Genomic DNA, 17,071 nt, shown 5'->3' with positions numbered 1-17,071 from the left:
TTGTGAAGGACTGTGAGATGGAAAGTTGTTATCACTCTGACGTTTGTCATCTTATTTCAGACGTCAATCAAAAACAACAGGCTAAAATAGAAATAATCTCAGAGGAATGGAACGGTCACAGACTAGAATAATTTCGCTTTGAGTGCATTAATGTACATTTAACAGCATGGTTGCAAAAAATTAAGTGCTCTGTTTTATGCAGGGCACATTTATTTTCGATTGCACTTGCGGTTTGAGCCACCAGTAAAACGCATAATTGGAAGATGACCATTCACATAAACACAATTTAGAGTCTTCAATTAACCTGCTTGGAATAAGAAAGACAGGAAAAAAAATTCCATGATCTGTGTTTTTGTAATCAGACCTACTTAAGTGTGGATCTTTGTGTTTCTATGTTACTTTGACATTTGATTTTTTAGTATTTTGATCTTTACTTCCTTGTCTGCCTCACAGTTCGGTGGCCGTTGGTTCCAATTCCTATGGAGAGTTCCCAAGTCCAAAACACTTGATGCATATAATGTTCATCATTCATATTTCTTTTGCCGATTCGCCTCCTTGAACACCTAAGACCTCCTGGTACGATTGCGCCGCAAAGCCCGTCGGGATATGTAGGAATGCATTTTATACATGAGAGCACAGAGAGCACTAAATCCAACACACAAATCTATTAGGAGACTGCAGTGGAAAAGACGTGCGCTGCTGTAAAATGCAATGGCGTGCGAGAGCTGAAGAAATGGCCGCGTGCTAAGACGAGCTACATCGTTGCAAGGCCATCAAGTTTACGGAATGCTTCGCTGTGTTTTCATTTTGTGGTAATTGTGTTCGAGGCGTCACTTTTTGCTTGTGGTGGAAATGCTCCTTATCTCCCACTAATGACCTTTTTTGTATTTCTGTTATCGCTTGCCATCATCTTTGGAAATATTTTTTACATGAGCGCCTTTGTGATAAACGTTCAAGGATATTACAACTGAGAGCATTTATTGAATGACATGTCCTTGCAGGAGAGGGCAAATGGAGCAGCCAAAGAATTTTTGAATCCAAGCTTGTATACGGATGGGTAATGCGTTTATCCCTCACTAGAAAGTTAGTTGAAATGCACAAAGTGCACATCAAATTTTTTTCTAAAACTAAAATCAATTTTCTATAACATTCATCATCTTTAGGTGAGCGAGAGGCAGACAACCATGCCGTGCCGAAGCCAATGGGTTTGAATAAACTTTAATTTGAATGAAACTTGCTGTGGTTGTTGATGGTGCTGGCACAATGCAAAGTCTCCAATTTAAGGTCAGCGGGAGCGGGGGTTTGGAAGCTACACGGCCCACCAAATTTGAATGTTTGTAAAAAGGGGCGTGCCCACCTTCAGGAACTGCTGGGTCAATCTTCACAAAACAGATATTGGTGGAAAGCGAATTCAGCAATGATGACTGATGCTTCTTTTAGTAACATTTCAGTACATTTTGAACTTAAAATTGACCTTTTGGGTCACAGGATTTTTTTTTTCATGAAATGTAGTCTCTCACAACATTTGAAAGTTTCAGAGATCTATATTTTTTGGTTTATCAGCAATAAGAAATCAACGTAGCCATACAATCTGATTTGTGATGAATATTTAATGAATACTCAATGACCAAAATTGTAGCACTCCATTTCATTTTCAAATCATTTTACATTGAACGGTGACGTTTTTCTCAATAGTGCATATGCTGTCCAGGTGTCCATGGACTTGGAGCCAATTGCTACTGACATTGCACAAAAGGTCGACCACACTCTTAACTGGTTGCTTGTTAATCTCAGATACATCAATCCAGCGACCCATCATTCACACGAGAGGGATCTGAACCCATGTGCATTGAAGCCAGGTGAATGAATCACTGTAAATTAAATTCCACTTTTAGGACACCCTCCGTGGCAATTGAAGACTGGGAGGAATTTGTCTAGGTAGACAGATGAGAGGAATAAAGGGTGATGGGATGAAGACCCTTGCCATTAATCTGTGACTCATTGGTGTGGTACGGCCGAGGCCGTCATTCCCCCCCGGAGCTCCTTTAGGCGCTCATCTGTGGCTGACCTTGCACTGGCATGTTAGACGTTTCTTTTCCACATCAGAGACGCTGACTCTACAGTTTGTAAGCAAGGGTTTGGGCAGCATTTGCACCCAAAACACAGTTTGACTCACGCTGGCATTTATAAATGTCCCCATCCATTCAAGCTTAGTGGTAAAAAGAAATGGAGCTGATGGCAAAACGTACTGAGAATATGTAATTGCAAAATGGAAATGAGTCATTGATGCAATCTTTCAAGACATCTTTGGACTTTTCAGTGAGGTGAACCGCAGATGAGATGGTTGGGAAGTTAAGCATTATCACAAACTCACACCACAGGCTGCCTGATGCATATCATGTACCTGACTTTAAATAAGCACAAATGTGTGCTTTGTTTAAAGGTAAGATAAATGCCACGCAACATTTGAATTAGAACATGAAGGGGATTACATTTTATAATGGATTAGAGCCACAGCAGTCCAAGAGTATGAAAGTTATTATTTATGAAGTCCACATTCTCAGTGTAATAAATGCATGTATTTGACATCTATATGCAATGAGGATGAAATATTACAGCAGTATTACATTCAGTAAATCCACATCTAACTTTTAAAAGGGAACTCAACCCATACATTTCTGATCTACCGTAATTTTCGGACTATAAATCGCATTTTTTTTTTCATAGTTTGGGTGGGGGGGGCGATTCATACTCAGGAGCGACTTATATACATATATATGTTTTTTTTCACTTTTTGGGGCATTTTATGGCTGGTGCGACTTATACTCCGGTGCGATTTATAGTCAGAAAATTATAGTATATGCCAAAATCCGCCAATTTTATCCATCATTGGGATCTTAAGATCAGGGGATGCTTTGAGAATAATTGTCAATTGTTTGTCTATGTGAAGCCCTTTGAGACTGCTTGTGATTTAGGGCTGTACAAATAAACTTGACTTGACTTGAATCTAATTTTGCCACTCATTGTTGATTGAAAATGACATCACAGTTGCCAGGTCACAACCAATCACGGCTCACCAGTTTTCTGAAGCTTAGCTGTGATTGGTTGTGGCTTGAGACGTGGCAATTGCGATGTCATTTTCAATCGGCGGCTAGAGACGAAATGGACAAAAACGGACGAATTTTGCTGCTTAACTCATAAAAATCGGAATGTCGTGTTTGGGCTAGTGGGGTCACATACATCATATTGCGGAAAGAATTGTGGGGTTGACTTTCCTTTTAATATTCTAGGGCACGTCATTCTAAGTGTGTGTGTGTGTAACATTTGGGATCTGAGCCAAGTGTTGACTAAATCCCACATTGAATAGATGAAGGATTGCATTTATGAGAAGCGACCTTTATTTCTCAGTAATGCTGCATCTGAAGATCAAAGCACACTTTTATTTTTTTTCTTCCATTTAGTGATATGCTCATAATGGATCTCGCCAAGAGATGCAGCGAGTCAGTAGCACATTTGTGAAATTGAATTGTGGTGTGGGAATGTATGGGGGTGAAAAAAAAAAGAAAGTGACTTATTGTTTTCTAGTTTTTGGATGATCTGCCAGCACAGCTGATGCTTTTCTTTGATGGGGTGAAGACTGGCAAAAGGAGCTGTAAATTGTAATATATATATGCACCATTGGTAATGCAGGGGATTGACAGTGCTTTGATCACAAATAACTGACCAACAGTCCAGGGAGGAGTCCGCCTTTTGCTTGTCCGTCGTGGCCGTGAACAGGACTACGTGCCGCAGAAAACAGGTGGCGTCACGATTTGGAAATGGTACATGCCGTGTCTAAAGGCACTGGTTGAACACGGGATTCCCGATTTTCCTCAGGAGAACATTCCTGCTAGACATTTATCTCTGCTACATTATTGTTTGTTACAGCAGCTGAGGGTTTACTCTTGAGGCCCTCTGTGGCACATCTGGAGGTTTCCACCAGGAGCAAGCGTGGGATGCAAAGCGCAAGGAGAATTGTCTTGTATTCTTTTCTAAAGTTTTGGTTAAGTAGTCCGTATATGATGGCGTTGAGGCAGCTGTTGAAGTATGCCATGAAGTAGCTGGTGACAAAGAGCCACTGGGGGACAATGGGCGCGACTTTGGCCGGGTTTATTGCCACCGCCAGGCCTATGAGGTTCAATGGCGCCCAGCAAACTGCAAACAGCACAAAGACCATGAACATAGTCAGGAAGTTCCTCACGTCACTTGGTTTTGGTTTGGCCCTTTGCTCTGGTTTCACCCGATGCTTCACTTGAATCACCCGCACCCAGATTCTTAAGTAACAGTAAGATACCACCAGTAGCGGGATCAGGAAGTGGATGACCACCACTGAGACGGTGTAGTGCGAGCTAACAGTCTGAGCGAAAGTGCAGGAGTAGATGCGAGGATCGTACTGCAGCGAGCCCACAAAGAAATTGGGCACCGTGGCGACGGCGGTGAAAGCCCAGGTCAGGCCCAGGTAGCAGCAAGTTTTCCTTAGGCTGAACACGCGGTCATATTGCAGGCTGTGGCAGATGTAGCAGTAGCGGTTGATGGCAATAGCCGTGATGTTGAAGATGGAGCCGATGACGCTGATGCCCATGATGAAGCCGCTCGCCTGGCAGTGCAGGTCCCCCATGGTCCAGTCGTCGTGGAAGATGGCCATCAGGACCAGAGGGTAGGGGTACAGCGCCACCACCAGGTCAGCGACCGAAAGACTCACCACAAAGATGTTGCCTGGAGGAACAGAGGAGGCTTAAACAACAGAACACAAAAGAACATTTCCCCACTGCGGGATAAATAAAGTTCAATCAATCAAAAAAGATCACAAACAGCCCGATCCCCCCAAATTGTGACTCTGGAATCTTGACTGTGACTTGCTCTCATACAAGTGAGTCTATTATGGCATCTGAGACTTGTTTTGCTCAAAAGATTTTACCGTGGACTCATAGCATGCTTCCTTAATTCGGACAACAACAAAAGTCTTTCATACAACATCCATAAATGACAGGAAATGCGTAATAAAAGATCTGATCCCCTGGGGAATAAGCCTGTGAACAAGTGCCACCTTGACTTTCTCATCAGAGACGTTCATTGCTACTTGGTGCTTCTTCAATACTGTATGTGTCTTTGCTTCTGACCAATAGCCTGTCTCGAATTCTCATCATTTTTTCTTGAAAACATTGAAGGCAGTTATGGTTGCCTGGGGATGAATCTGATGAAAAAATGGTTAGTCTAGACTTGCTCAGGCTTGATTTGAGCAAAGCATTGGTTTAAAAAACAAAACAAAAAAACGCTGGACTTGATCAAGGTTTCTTAAGTGAAAACGTGTCTTGGATTCAACAAAAAATATTGTGAGTCTTTAAGAAATTCAATACAATTTCACATACATAAGACTTGACAGGTTGCTTTAACAAAAAACTCTCCTCAAAAAACAAAGAAATGGTATTTTTAATGCCACAAAAGGTTTTGTTCAATTAACTCAACATATTCATAGGCAGCAGTGGATGAACTCATGGCCCACCTTTGTGAACATCACATTTTTGTAACATGAAACGAATTGGGTATTTTTAAGTCATAAAACACACATTCGCAGAGGACATTGTCTTCATATCGTGTAAAGTTAAATGAGGGGCAAAATAGCAGTTTAAAGACCAAGTCAGGATTTTCATTAGGATTGCAAATAGCTTATCTTCTTTCGCTACTTTCAAATGGACTGAATTAATACAAGAAGAAAAGTGTGTGTCTGGCATTTAAAGAGGGACCGTTGCTAGAAGTCCTTTCCATAATGTGAACCGCCTATGGACACATCTGCTTCACAGTTCTGCGGTCCAGATTTGAACCTCGACTCCGACCTTTTTGTGTGGAGTGAACATGTTCTCTGTGCGTCATCAGCTCCTTAGCTGAGAACTACCTTTATTAAGTATGTAAGGGCAGATTGGATATTATTTGCTCATGCAGCTGTACCTAATTCATGACAGGCGTGTGTGTATACTATACGTATATGTACGCAATCATATAAACCAGGCGTGTCAAACTAATTTTTGTCGCAGGCCGCATCGTCTTCACAGTTTCCTTCGGAGGGCCATTATGACTGTCAACCTAATTAATTTGTGAACGCCTCATATTATATACAGTATAAGATGCAAAACAAAAAGACAAATCATTTGTTTCCAAATGTGACTAGTGGAACCTTTTCAAATATTTTAAAAGATGCCTTTTTTTTTTTTAAAGTGAAGACAATTTGCAATTTTAGTATTGACACATGAAATCAATGCACAATTTGCCTTTACGGGCCACAGAAAATGATGTGGCGGGCCGTATCTGGCCCACGCGCCTTGAGTTTGACACCATATTATATTATAAACAATACCAGGAATAGAACTTGTGCATTTACCAACACATGCAGCACACACATCCAGTTAGTCCTAGAATTGCATATTAATGGCAGTCCTTCATATTCTAGTCCTTTTTTTTTTCTCACATGAATTTGTGAGGAAATTGTATTTGGGAGGAAGACAGACACACACAAACATGGATTGTTGTAGTCGTGCGTGTTATTCTGATGTCCTCCTCTGGTCAAAGCTGGAAGTTGCGTGACACTGGATCATCTCAGAGGGCATGAATCATCCAAAATGACGTCTGATGTTGTTACAGTGCAGCTGTTATTGGGCCAGGAAGATAAAATGTAATTCAAATTGTAAAGATGTGTCAGATTACATTTCCAATAAGGGAGTTAATAGAGTGGTGTCCCAATTTAATCGACAGCACTTTTGAAAAAGCATACGTAGCCCCTTTCCCCAATCCTAAAAAGAAAAAAAAAGTCAGTTTGTTTGATTAATATATTCACCGTCCACCTAGTTTGCAAAAGAATCTCAATTATTAAACAAATTAAATTGTCCCAAACCTAAATGTTGATGAAATATTATGAAGTTAGACAAAAGGAATTTAAAAACAAGTTTAATTGTAGATACCATTTGATTAGATTTAAACACGGCTTGCCAAAGTCTATGATAATTCCCTCACCCTTTGTTAATCTGTCTTTTGCTTTTTTTAAGTACGTAATTCATTAGCTCGCTCAGTTGCGTTTTCATGTGTGAGAAAACAACGATGGGTCACCAAATGTACAAAATTACAGCATATACTTTTAGGTATTTTGATAACCAACATCAATATCATGCACAGTCGTTAAAGATACATAATGTTTTATTTGTCTGTGTTGTCTGACTAAGGACAGTGATATTTCTGTTCAAGGCACTAGAATCTTTACGAACTGACTCATTAAAGGTTTGCACGCACAGTAGCTCTTTTTCAGAACAAGAGAAAGGAACATTTGTAGCTCTATGCACGCAGCGCTTGGTCGTCTGTGGTTTAATTCGGGTCAAGCTCGTCAAAAGTTAACATATTCTGCTGATCTGGAATTAATGAAATTTACTGTGAATGTAAAACAAAGAATCCACCAACACAATTAATCAGAGTAACCCTGAAAAGGGTTTCATCAGAAAAATAGCACTAGCCTTGGCTCAGCATTGTTAAAATAAAAATAAGCAAATTTGTTCATCCTTCTTGAGTCAGCTCACTGGGCAAACCTGTCAGTTTGTGTTTGTGACACTCAACTTGCTGCGCGCATTTGTCATTGTGCATAGCTTAAAATTCTGGCTGACATGCTGCAGCACAACGTTAGCGTCTGCACTGTCCGGGCGGCCTTGGCTACAGCCTGAACTCAGGCCGTCTGTCCCTTTTATTGTCAAGAGGATGCGGTAAGTACTAAAACACAGCTGGGAGGATAGCGGCAGTTTATTTCGACACAATTACATGACTGTTCTTGAAAAGACTTTGTGTCGTGATTCAATTTGTAAACAACAGTTTCCCTTCGTTCTTCCCTTTTACTGTTGATCTCCATGGGAGAGGGAAGCGCCATTAAAACCATACAATAATCAGATACTGTTTATGTCATCTTTCCATTCTGGATATACTAAAACAAATAGAGGGCCATTAGAAATCCCTATAAATGAACCCAGAACCTTAGAACTGTAAAAGAGAGTAATTGCTAACCACTTGATCACTGTGTTGCCTTGTCTGTTTTTTATATAGTGCAGTAAGATGTTGGACTTACGTCATTGCAGCAGAAAGAAAACAGACCGTTGAAGCAAAGTAAATACTAGGAACTAGGAAAGTATAATACTGTAATGTTCAATGTTAAAATATGGCAACAGAGGAAGCTGATTTCCAGCCATTTATTCTCAAATTTTTAATTGAGGTGAACTTTCCCATAAATAAGTCGCCCCAATCTTTGAATTCAGCTAACTAGTCACCAAAGATGACACCTTAATCTTTCTTTCTTTCTTTCTTTCTTTCTTTCTTTCTTTCTTTCTTTCTTTCTTTCTTTCTTTCTTTCTTTCTTTCTTTCTTTCTTTCTTTCTTTCTTTCTTTCTTTCTTTCTTTCTTTCTTTCTTTCTTTCTTTCTTTCTTTCTTTCTTTCTTTCTTTCTTTCTTTCTTTCTTTCTTTCTTTCTTTCTTTCTTTCCTTCCTTCCTTCCTTCCTTCCTTCCTTCCTTCCTTCCTTCCTTCCTTCCTTCCTTCCTTCCTTCCTTCCTTCCTTCCTTCCTTCCTTCCTTCCTTCCTTCCTTCCTTCCTTCCTTCCTTCCTTCCTTCCTTCCTTCCTTCCTTCCTTCCTTCCTTCCTTCCTTCCTTCCTTCCTTCCTTCCTTCCTTCCTTCCTCCCTTCCTCCCTTCCTCCCTCCCTCCCTCCCTCCCTTCCTCCCTCCCTCCCTCCCTCCCTCCCAGCCTCCCTCCCAACCCTCCCTCCCTCCCTCTTGAGTATGTTGGGTAGCCCTTCTCCATCCAAAAGTGTTGAATGTGCTCCTATTATTGTATTTTGCCATTCTGTATCCTGCTTTGAGCCACTGCATGATTCTCATCCACTACATGAGCTCGATTATCTGTCACAAACAATATTTCCTAATATACTATATGTCGGGAAAAGAGAACAGTGAGCCATACACCTGGGTGATATATTTGTCTGCAGCGAACAAAAGAGCCGCAGCACTTTCAGACGTATAACGTGACTCATAGGCATATTTTTACGACACATGGTGTCATCTGTTCCACATAGGCAAAAGTCAGACGCAACAAAAAAACAAAGCCACAATTGACACCAATGTGGAAGGATAAACATACAAGACAACTTGCACGGCCGCACATGATTCTTCGATTTTATATTTGGCCCGCAGCCTCACCACAAACCTAAGTGCGCAAAACTGCGATTGTCATTATCTTTACTGGTGTGATTAAATCCAATTATTCGATCTTCCTCCATGCGTACCACATTATAAATAAATAAAATGTCATCTTTTATCTAGCTGCCTGGAGATTATGACTTGTTTAATATGGCGTCTTAAGTGACATTCCCCCAGGAGCTGTCCTGTCAATTTGTCAATGTCTGGCCTGGTTTGACTCTATGACTCAATTAACCTCCCACTCCGCAAGCCCTCAGGGACACCCCCAATTTGGATATTCAATTCATGACAACAGCATAGGCATGATACGCCTTAAAAAAGCCCCCCCCCCCACCAAATTTACATGAAGCCCCGCGCCTGATGTGGAGGTTCAAGTGCAAGTCATTCTTTCCACCATCTGTTCCCTCTGCTCCTCTCCGAGCACTTTTGTGAGTGTATTTTTAGTTAGTTTAACCCCACTGGGATGTTGTAAAGTTACCACCCTGTTGGCAGTGTCGCAGTGCCACGTTGCCCCCTCTCAACAGTCACTTTTACATTTAGGCGCCTGAGGATCTTTACGATACAAATTAAAACTGAATAATTGTTCAAATTCAAATCGACATCTTATTGTTGTAAAGTAAAGTGTTCAAAATAAAAAGGCTGTGATGTAGGACCTTTTATTTCACTCACTCGTACTTACTGCTCAGTGCTTCAAATGTAAGAAATGACTGCAAGTCACGTTTCATTTTCATTTATTTTTAGCCCAAGCTCAACCTGCAAGACTAAAACATTTATGCGTAACATATTTTTACAACAGATTAATGTACTGCTGGTGTTTGTTTCAAAACATGCGAGAATGGGAGCTTGATTTATTTATTTTTTTATATTAAATCATTTAGGTCTAATAGGAGACCTATTGGGACATAATTTTACTCAGATGTGCCAGTGTACCAAACTGCTTCAGAATTGTTGGGAGTCCTTTTTAGAAATGTCTCACAATGCTTTGTAACAAATCATTGAGCGCTTGAAGGAGTTTTGATCAACACGTTTACATTAAATGAAAACGACAAGAAAATGGACGGATGGATGGACATTGTATTAGAGTTGGACTCGGGCATGCAATGCTTCCCAAATGTTACAAGAGAACAGTGTTGTCAATCGCGCTGACATTTGAACTCTGTTAGAGATTTACCGCAAATAATCCGCCGTGCCTCTACAAAACAACATTTGAAAGAAGCATGACAGGTCGATCATTTGATTCCATGATGTGCTCCAATATCTGTTTCTTAATGGTGTCACGTGAAGCGCATGTGACACACATTCAAATCCAAAACATTTATCTCATTCGCTTTTCTTTGCGTTTTGGCCCTTGTTTGGACTTGTGATTGTGTTTTTTTTCCTGGCATTCCATCTTCCTCCCACATTCTAAAAACATACATGTAGACTTTTAATTGTACCTTGTGAGTGCCTGGCAATCACTAGGCTCCAACTCCCCCTCAACCTTAACAAGGACAAGCAGTATACAAACTGGATGGATGTTTACAACATCAAGCAAAGCGATTGAGGCGAATGAGATTAGCATTCATCTGTAAAGATAAAGATTAAAGAAAGAGGTGCTGCTTATAGCAGTGGAGCATCCCAAAGCAAAAAATATGCTTATCAGCTTTATAGTGACATGAAAAGAATGAGGGATTGGAAAAACAAAGGTGGGCAACAAGTTCTTTGGAATAGATTTTCTTCCCCATACAAATAGTGTGGAAAAAGGAGAAACAACGTTCCCTTGAGGGAAAAGCCAACACTGTGATTTGTGATTCCTCATAAAGCTCACCAAATAAAACAAATATTGAAAAGGAAAGAAAAAAAAAAAAAAAAAAGGAAATAGCACCTTTTACTGCACTGAGTGTGGAAGGAAATTGTAGAGGTGCCCGTTGGCTTCCAATCCCTTTGTCCCCCCAAAAATCTAAGCCTGATTCCAAGCCCACTGTTGCTATGAAGGCGACAGCGCTAAACAATCTTCATTATACCGCAACTGCTGTATAAAAGAAAAAAAAACGTCATCGCTTAAGAGGAGATAAACTAAACACCAAAGAAAACTTGTACCGCTTTGTTCCACGACTTTGCTTTCCTTTGTTGAAATATGTACAATTAAACATTCATATGAAAAAGCCAATGCTATAAATAGGTTCTCAAGAACAGAGCAGAGATTGTTGAGACACCGACAGTGCTACAAATTACATTCAAGAGAAGAGAAGAGAAGAGAAGAGAAGAGAAGAGAAGAGAAGAGAAGAGAAGAGAAGAGAAGAGAAGAGAAGAGAAGAGAAGAGAAGAGAAGAGAAGAGAAGAGAAGAGAAGAGAAGAGAAGAGAAGAGAAGAGAGAAAAGAAGAGAAAAGAAGAGAAAAGAAGAGAAAAAAAAGAAGAGAAAAGAAGAGAAAAGAAGAGAAAAGAAGAGAAAAGAAAAGAAAATAATCTATCTATTGCTCCATCTCTATCTACCTGTTTATTCATGGGGACTGTCACTGACAAAATACGGGAACTCTAAACTACCGTCCGACTGCTCTCATCAGTCAGTTCTACATGTTTTGGTGTCTGGTGGCCGTGTGCGATGAATGACATAATCGCTGCCCACCCGCATGCATGCAAGGGTTCTCAACGGGGGATTTTTACCAGCGAGATTCATACCAACGGCAGTGGGACCACAAAAGGGCAGCAATGGAAAGTGAGAGTGGTCTAAAGACACATGCAAAAAAATCAACCCATGAGTGGCTCTGACCCGGAGCATATTGCAAAGGCACACTACACCCTAGACTGGCCACAAGCCAATCACTGAGCTCCTTCGATTGGTTGAAAGAGAATAAGCCCTTGCATTTGCCACCAAGGATATCCCGTAACACCACCGATCTTTTCCTGCACAAAGCCTCTTTTCTTTACATTGTCTCTTTTTTTTGTTGTTGTTGAATTTACTATGTACGTAGCTAATGCAGCAATTGCTAGCAGCTAATAACCGCATGACAAGGTTACATAAAATTTGGGTAAAGGGACATCATGAAAGAAACATATTGAAAATGACCTGAACTGAATAGTTCCGCGCTATGTAAACGAGGCGTTCTGTTCTGCATAGTAAATCACAGCCTCAGATGAAGGGTTGGTTTTATAACACCTTTCAATGGAAATTTTTTTTTTCTTTGTTTCACATCGTGATTCTACTTTGAACATCAATAGCAGGCTGAACACATACTGTCACAATCTTTCCATGCAGGAGTTTATTGTTGTTTATTATTATTATTTGTGGTAGTAGTAGTATTTTATTTATTTATTCTATTTTTTTATTATTTTTATTTATTTTTTTGTAGAGCCTGACAACTAATATCCTGAAAGAGACCCAAAGGGGTCATTTGTGGGACTACGTTTTCTCAGAAGTAAGAAAAGTGGCATTAAATTGAGTGTATTAAACATCTTGCTCACCTTCCCACTGCTCCTGGGACCCCTCTAGTGTATGACAGCCTAATATGATGTTGTGTGAAGCGATGCAACAGTCTCTTACCTTGGACACTTGTGAGCAACTACAGGTCCTCATACAGGGAAGGATGTGATTTATCAGGGATGGTGGACCAAGGATAAAACCAAATGAAGGGAAGAGGCTGTTATTATTTATGGGGAAATGTGACAGAAGACAGGCAAGGCTGCAGAAACTCCGTCACACCGAGAGGGACTCACTTTAGATAACAGCCTGTCAAGCGCATGATTGGCTGTGACTTCTAAATCAGATTATAAACTTTTTAAGAGAGGATTTAGGTGCAAGCGAGTTGTATAGCACGAGCATTTAGAGTAAATTTTAGTCCACATTGCTAATCCAACCTCCAGTGCCCCTAAACCAATTCCTTGAGCTGGGACATCGTCGCAAATGTATTGCAACAGTTTATCTTTATATGAACTTTTTATTATGTATCCCAGCAGACATCAGCCTATAATAATAATCTGGGATGACGCATGCTTGTGAATTCAACTCAATTTAATTTATAGAGCACTTAAACGAAACAGTGTATCAAAGCCCTGTACATAAGAATATAAAACATACACACATAAAAAAAAAACATGTTGAAAACGAATTAAGAAACAAATATTACTTTCTATCCATCCATTATTTGTAACAATTGCCCCCACGGGGGTTGCGGGCGCGCCGGAGCCTAGCCCAGCTGTCATCGAGGAGTAGGCGGGGGACACCCTGAACTGGCTGCCAGCCAATTGCAGGGCACACAGAGCAGAACAACCATCCGCACTCGCACTCACACCTAGGGACAATTTGAGTGGTCAAATCGGCCTACCAAGCATGTTTTTGGGATGCGGGACGAAACCGGAGGATCCGGAGAAAACCCACGCAGGCATGGGGAGAACATGCAAACCCCACTCTGGAGGGATTGAGGTGGAATCGAACCTGTACCCTCCAAACTGTGAGACGGATGTGCTAACCAGTGTACCATGCCGCCGTATTCTTTTGCAATTATTTACATTTTCCACACATTGGAATTTGGCATACAAGTGGTCCAGAGTTATATTCCCTCTTGTTGGACAGTCTACACATCGTGTGAATTTGTTCAGTGGTTAGATAAATAATTGTAATCTTGCAATCGCAGTATCAATGACGTGCATACGTTTCCCACAGGCATTTAAGTTTACACACCTTTAAAAATGCTGGGTTAAAAATTGGATCGACCCAGTTGGGTCAGTGTGACTCAATTTTGGGCCGTTTTGCTAATAAATAAATAAATAAATAACCCAAGTTGTTGGTCAAATTGACACAACCCAATTTTGGATTGTTTAAAAAAATTAAAAAAAATAAAAACAACCCAATTTCTTAGTCAAACCGACCCAACTTCCTGGGTCGGTCCAATTTTTAAACAAAGTTGGATTGTTTTTAACCCAGCATTTTTGGAATTCTGGAATTCAGTTTTGTTTAAATAATCATAATGCATCTGACTTTATATGCTCCAAATTTCAATGGTAAATGTAGAATTATGAAGCAGAGGAAGCTTACGTTAAGCTATAATGCATTCCACCGGACTTCTAGAGTTTGGAAATAAATTTCAATCCCTTCAATTTCTCTAGTGCTTATCCTCACAGCAGGTGAGCTGAAGCCCGAGTGCGTGGAGTGTGTATTGATTATGCAATGCATGTATATTGGTGGCGGAACTGGCTGGCGTTTTTTTTACACTCAAATTAACCAATACAAATAAAACAGACATGTATAAAATACTGAAAAACGAGAATGCAATGTTGGGAATTCAGACAGGTACTGTGAATCGATTATTCCATTTTGGCATGAACTCATCATTTAAGGTTTGTTTCAAATCTCTCACCTGCATTCCTAAGTTTTTTATTCCTGTACACGGACAAGATGACGAGCACGTTGCCCAGAATGTCGACCACGATGGTAAAGATCAGCACGCTGGCCAGCGCAGTGGACAGTCCGGCCGAGGCGCTCAATCCCGTGCCGCTCTCATTCCGGGACAAACAAGTGGATTCGTTCAGCTCCCCTTCCTCTAAATCCATCTCCCCTCAGGGCACGGCGACCATGGGTGAAGTGTTGCAACAACAAAAGAAAAAAAATTGACTGAAGACTTAACCGGAGGGAGTCTGGAACTTCCTGGTCCGAATGCAAAAGCACGCTCCGACGTGTGAAGTGTTGCCCCAGCAGCAATGGTGCAAATTTGACGCCATTCAGTGAAATAAATTGGCAGACAAAGTCGTCGATTCTATCAGAGGGGTCCGCGTGGTCCTCGTGTACAACTCAGCAAAGGTCCTCCAGTCCGCGGCACCAACGGGGTACTGCCGGTGCGTAATGGAAGGATGAAACCGAGCTTCGTCACTTATGCACATGAGACCAGTGTTGGCTTTTTCTGTGCATAGAGATAAAGACTGCAGTTGTGTTCACGCTTCCCAATGCAGATGACTCGTGAGCGCCTTTCATTATAAGTGCGCGCGTGTGTGGCGCGCCGTGCGTCCGGACAGGCCCACGGAGCCCCCTCCGCTCACTCACCCCCTCTCATCTGATGAGATCCCACAGATCAAGAGGCGATGTGAGTATGTGGTTTGAAAACATTTCAAAAGATTCTTGATCTTCATATGAAACGCGCAATGGCGCCTTCATGTGTCCACAAAAGATTCTTACAACTGCGAAATTGTAGGGGAAAAAATATTGCTTTAAACTGATTTGGTTTTTAATAGTAGTAAATACAAATTATGACAATTTGCGCAACGTTAAACGATTCTTTGAGTTGATTTAAAAATATTTAAAAAAAACAGAGGTGGCAAGAAAAAACTTCTAACGCAAGTGGAAGTGGGCATGGGAAAGTAGCCGCTGTCTTTGACGTCTTTAATAGCCTTCTACAGTCTGTTGTGCCCCAAGAAACTGTAGACTAGAGAGCGTGCTTGCTTGATAAAGACATCTTTATTTCTGAAAAGCCTGAAGATAAAGTTACATGGACTTTTTCATCCCACACGATCCACTTATAAAGCACCATTGTCAAACACACTGGGATTCCATGAATGTTAGAGCAAACTCAAATCAAGCCTCACAATGCGGTTATCCAAGTCAAAATATTTTATTTTGTAACTTTCAAAGAGTTTTTTTCTTCAAAAGATATGCATTCCCAAACATTCATGGGCAAGCAAAAACAATGTTTCAGCATAATCCTTAAAAAAGGCATGAAGCATGAATTCACATGAATCCCATTACACGTGCAGGGCGGGGAAGATTTATCCTGTTTTCTGCCTTTATGTCTGAGATTAAAATACTTTCATTATATAAGGCTGCACAGTTCACTTTTTTTTTTCCCAATACCAACAAATAATTTCCGAAAAGGGCCAAGCCAATGCAGGGTTATTTTTACCCAGCGCATTGTGTTGAGGCTTTGATCCACCAACAGGTTAAAAGCTACCCATACTGATAAATTAAAGCTACCAAGAAATGGCTCCAAGTTGTCAGTGTAGCAGTGTTTAAAATTAGAGTGATTTTAATACCAACATTCTCCCTGATGGTCCAGCGAATAGAATGCTGAGCTTTCACTGCCCACGGTCAGGGTTCGATTCCCCGTCAGGGAACCATATGCAGCCATAGGGGTCACATGTCAATGTCTCCAGTGTGCTGGTCCCAATCCCATGTAAATGCAGAGGGTTGCGTCAGGAAAGGCATCTGGCATAAAAGCTGTGCCAAACACTTCTCATCCGAATCATCTGGAAAAAAACGGGTGTTTCACTGTGGCGACCCCTTAGAGGAAAAAGCCAATTTCTTAGAAGCAACTTTCCCTTGTTAGCTGTTGCCACAAGTCACAAGCATGATGTTTAACATTGTTTTTACACCAGATGTGATTCCTGACACAATCCACACATTTTCCATGCATGGGCTCCCCCTCCTGACCAGGATTTCAATCCCTGTGTCCAAACAATAGCACATTCAATTTATCCCAAGTTCAATACTTACAAAATTGTCAAAATATGATCATCTTCTGTCAGGATCAGAATGGAGCAGGGCAACCAAATGCAGCTTGGACAAGGGTTTATTGAGGGAAAAGATAGTTGAACGCGAGGATGAAGGGAACAAGGCCAACAGAACCGGCAAACTAACATAACTTAACGGATCGACCGATAGACTGACCGACAAGGATGGCAAACAGAAAACGACCAAGGCAAAAACAGAAACACTGGACCGACAAGAGACAAGCAACAATCCAACAAGGTTGTGACACGCAGACGGGATTTAAATACGTGACTGGTAACAAGAGGTAGGTGAGAATGATCACACTGATCATGGGCACACAGGAGGGGAGGGGTGAGCACACA

At 41.0% G+C, this 17,071-nt stretch overlaps 1 protein-coding gene across 1 annotated transcript; it reads right to left on the bottom strand.

Annotated features, from left to right (window-relative positions):
- Window positions 1–1,592: 1,592 nt before the first annotated feature.
- mtnr1c (melatonin receptor 1C) lies at window positions 1,593–15,298 on the bottom strand. The gene is made up of 2 exons (XM_061289203.1): window positions 14,590–15,298; window positions 1,593–4,755 (listed from the first exon to the last, which is right to left on the bottom strand). The coding sequence occupies exons 1-2, from the start codon at window positions 14,780–14,782 to the stop codon at window positions 3,890–3,892; spliced, it is 1,059 nt and encodes a 352-aa protein (XP_061145187.1). The 5' UTR covers window positions 14,783–15,298; the 3' UTR covers window positions 1,593–3,889.
- Between the last annotated feature and the right edge of the window lie 1,773 nt (window positions 15,299–17,071).

The sequence above is a fragment of the Syngnathus typhle genome, linkage group LG1 (genome assembly GCF_033458585.1).
Source record: "Syngnathus typhle isolate RoL2023-S1 ecotype Sweden linkage group LG1, RoL_Styp_1.0, whole genome shotgun sequence".
Taxonomy (NCBI): Eukaryota; Metazoa; Chordata; class Actinopteri; order Syngnathiformes; family Syngnathidae; genus Syngnathus; species Syngnathus typhle.
The sequence above is the reverse complement of the archived record's forward strand: the minus strand, read 5'-3'. Positions and strand labels throughout refer to the sequence as shown.

Excerpts from the sequence above, each read along its gene's own strand:
- mtnr1c (XM_061289203.1), bottom strand. The coding sequence starts at position 14,782 with ATGGATTTAGAGGAAGGGGAGCTGAACGAATCCACTTGTTTGTCCCGG. Across the intron at positions 4,756-14,589 it reads TAAAAAACTTAGGAATGCAG|GCAACATCTTTGTGGTGAGT; the intron begins GTGAGAGATTTG and ends CTGTTCCTCCAG.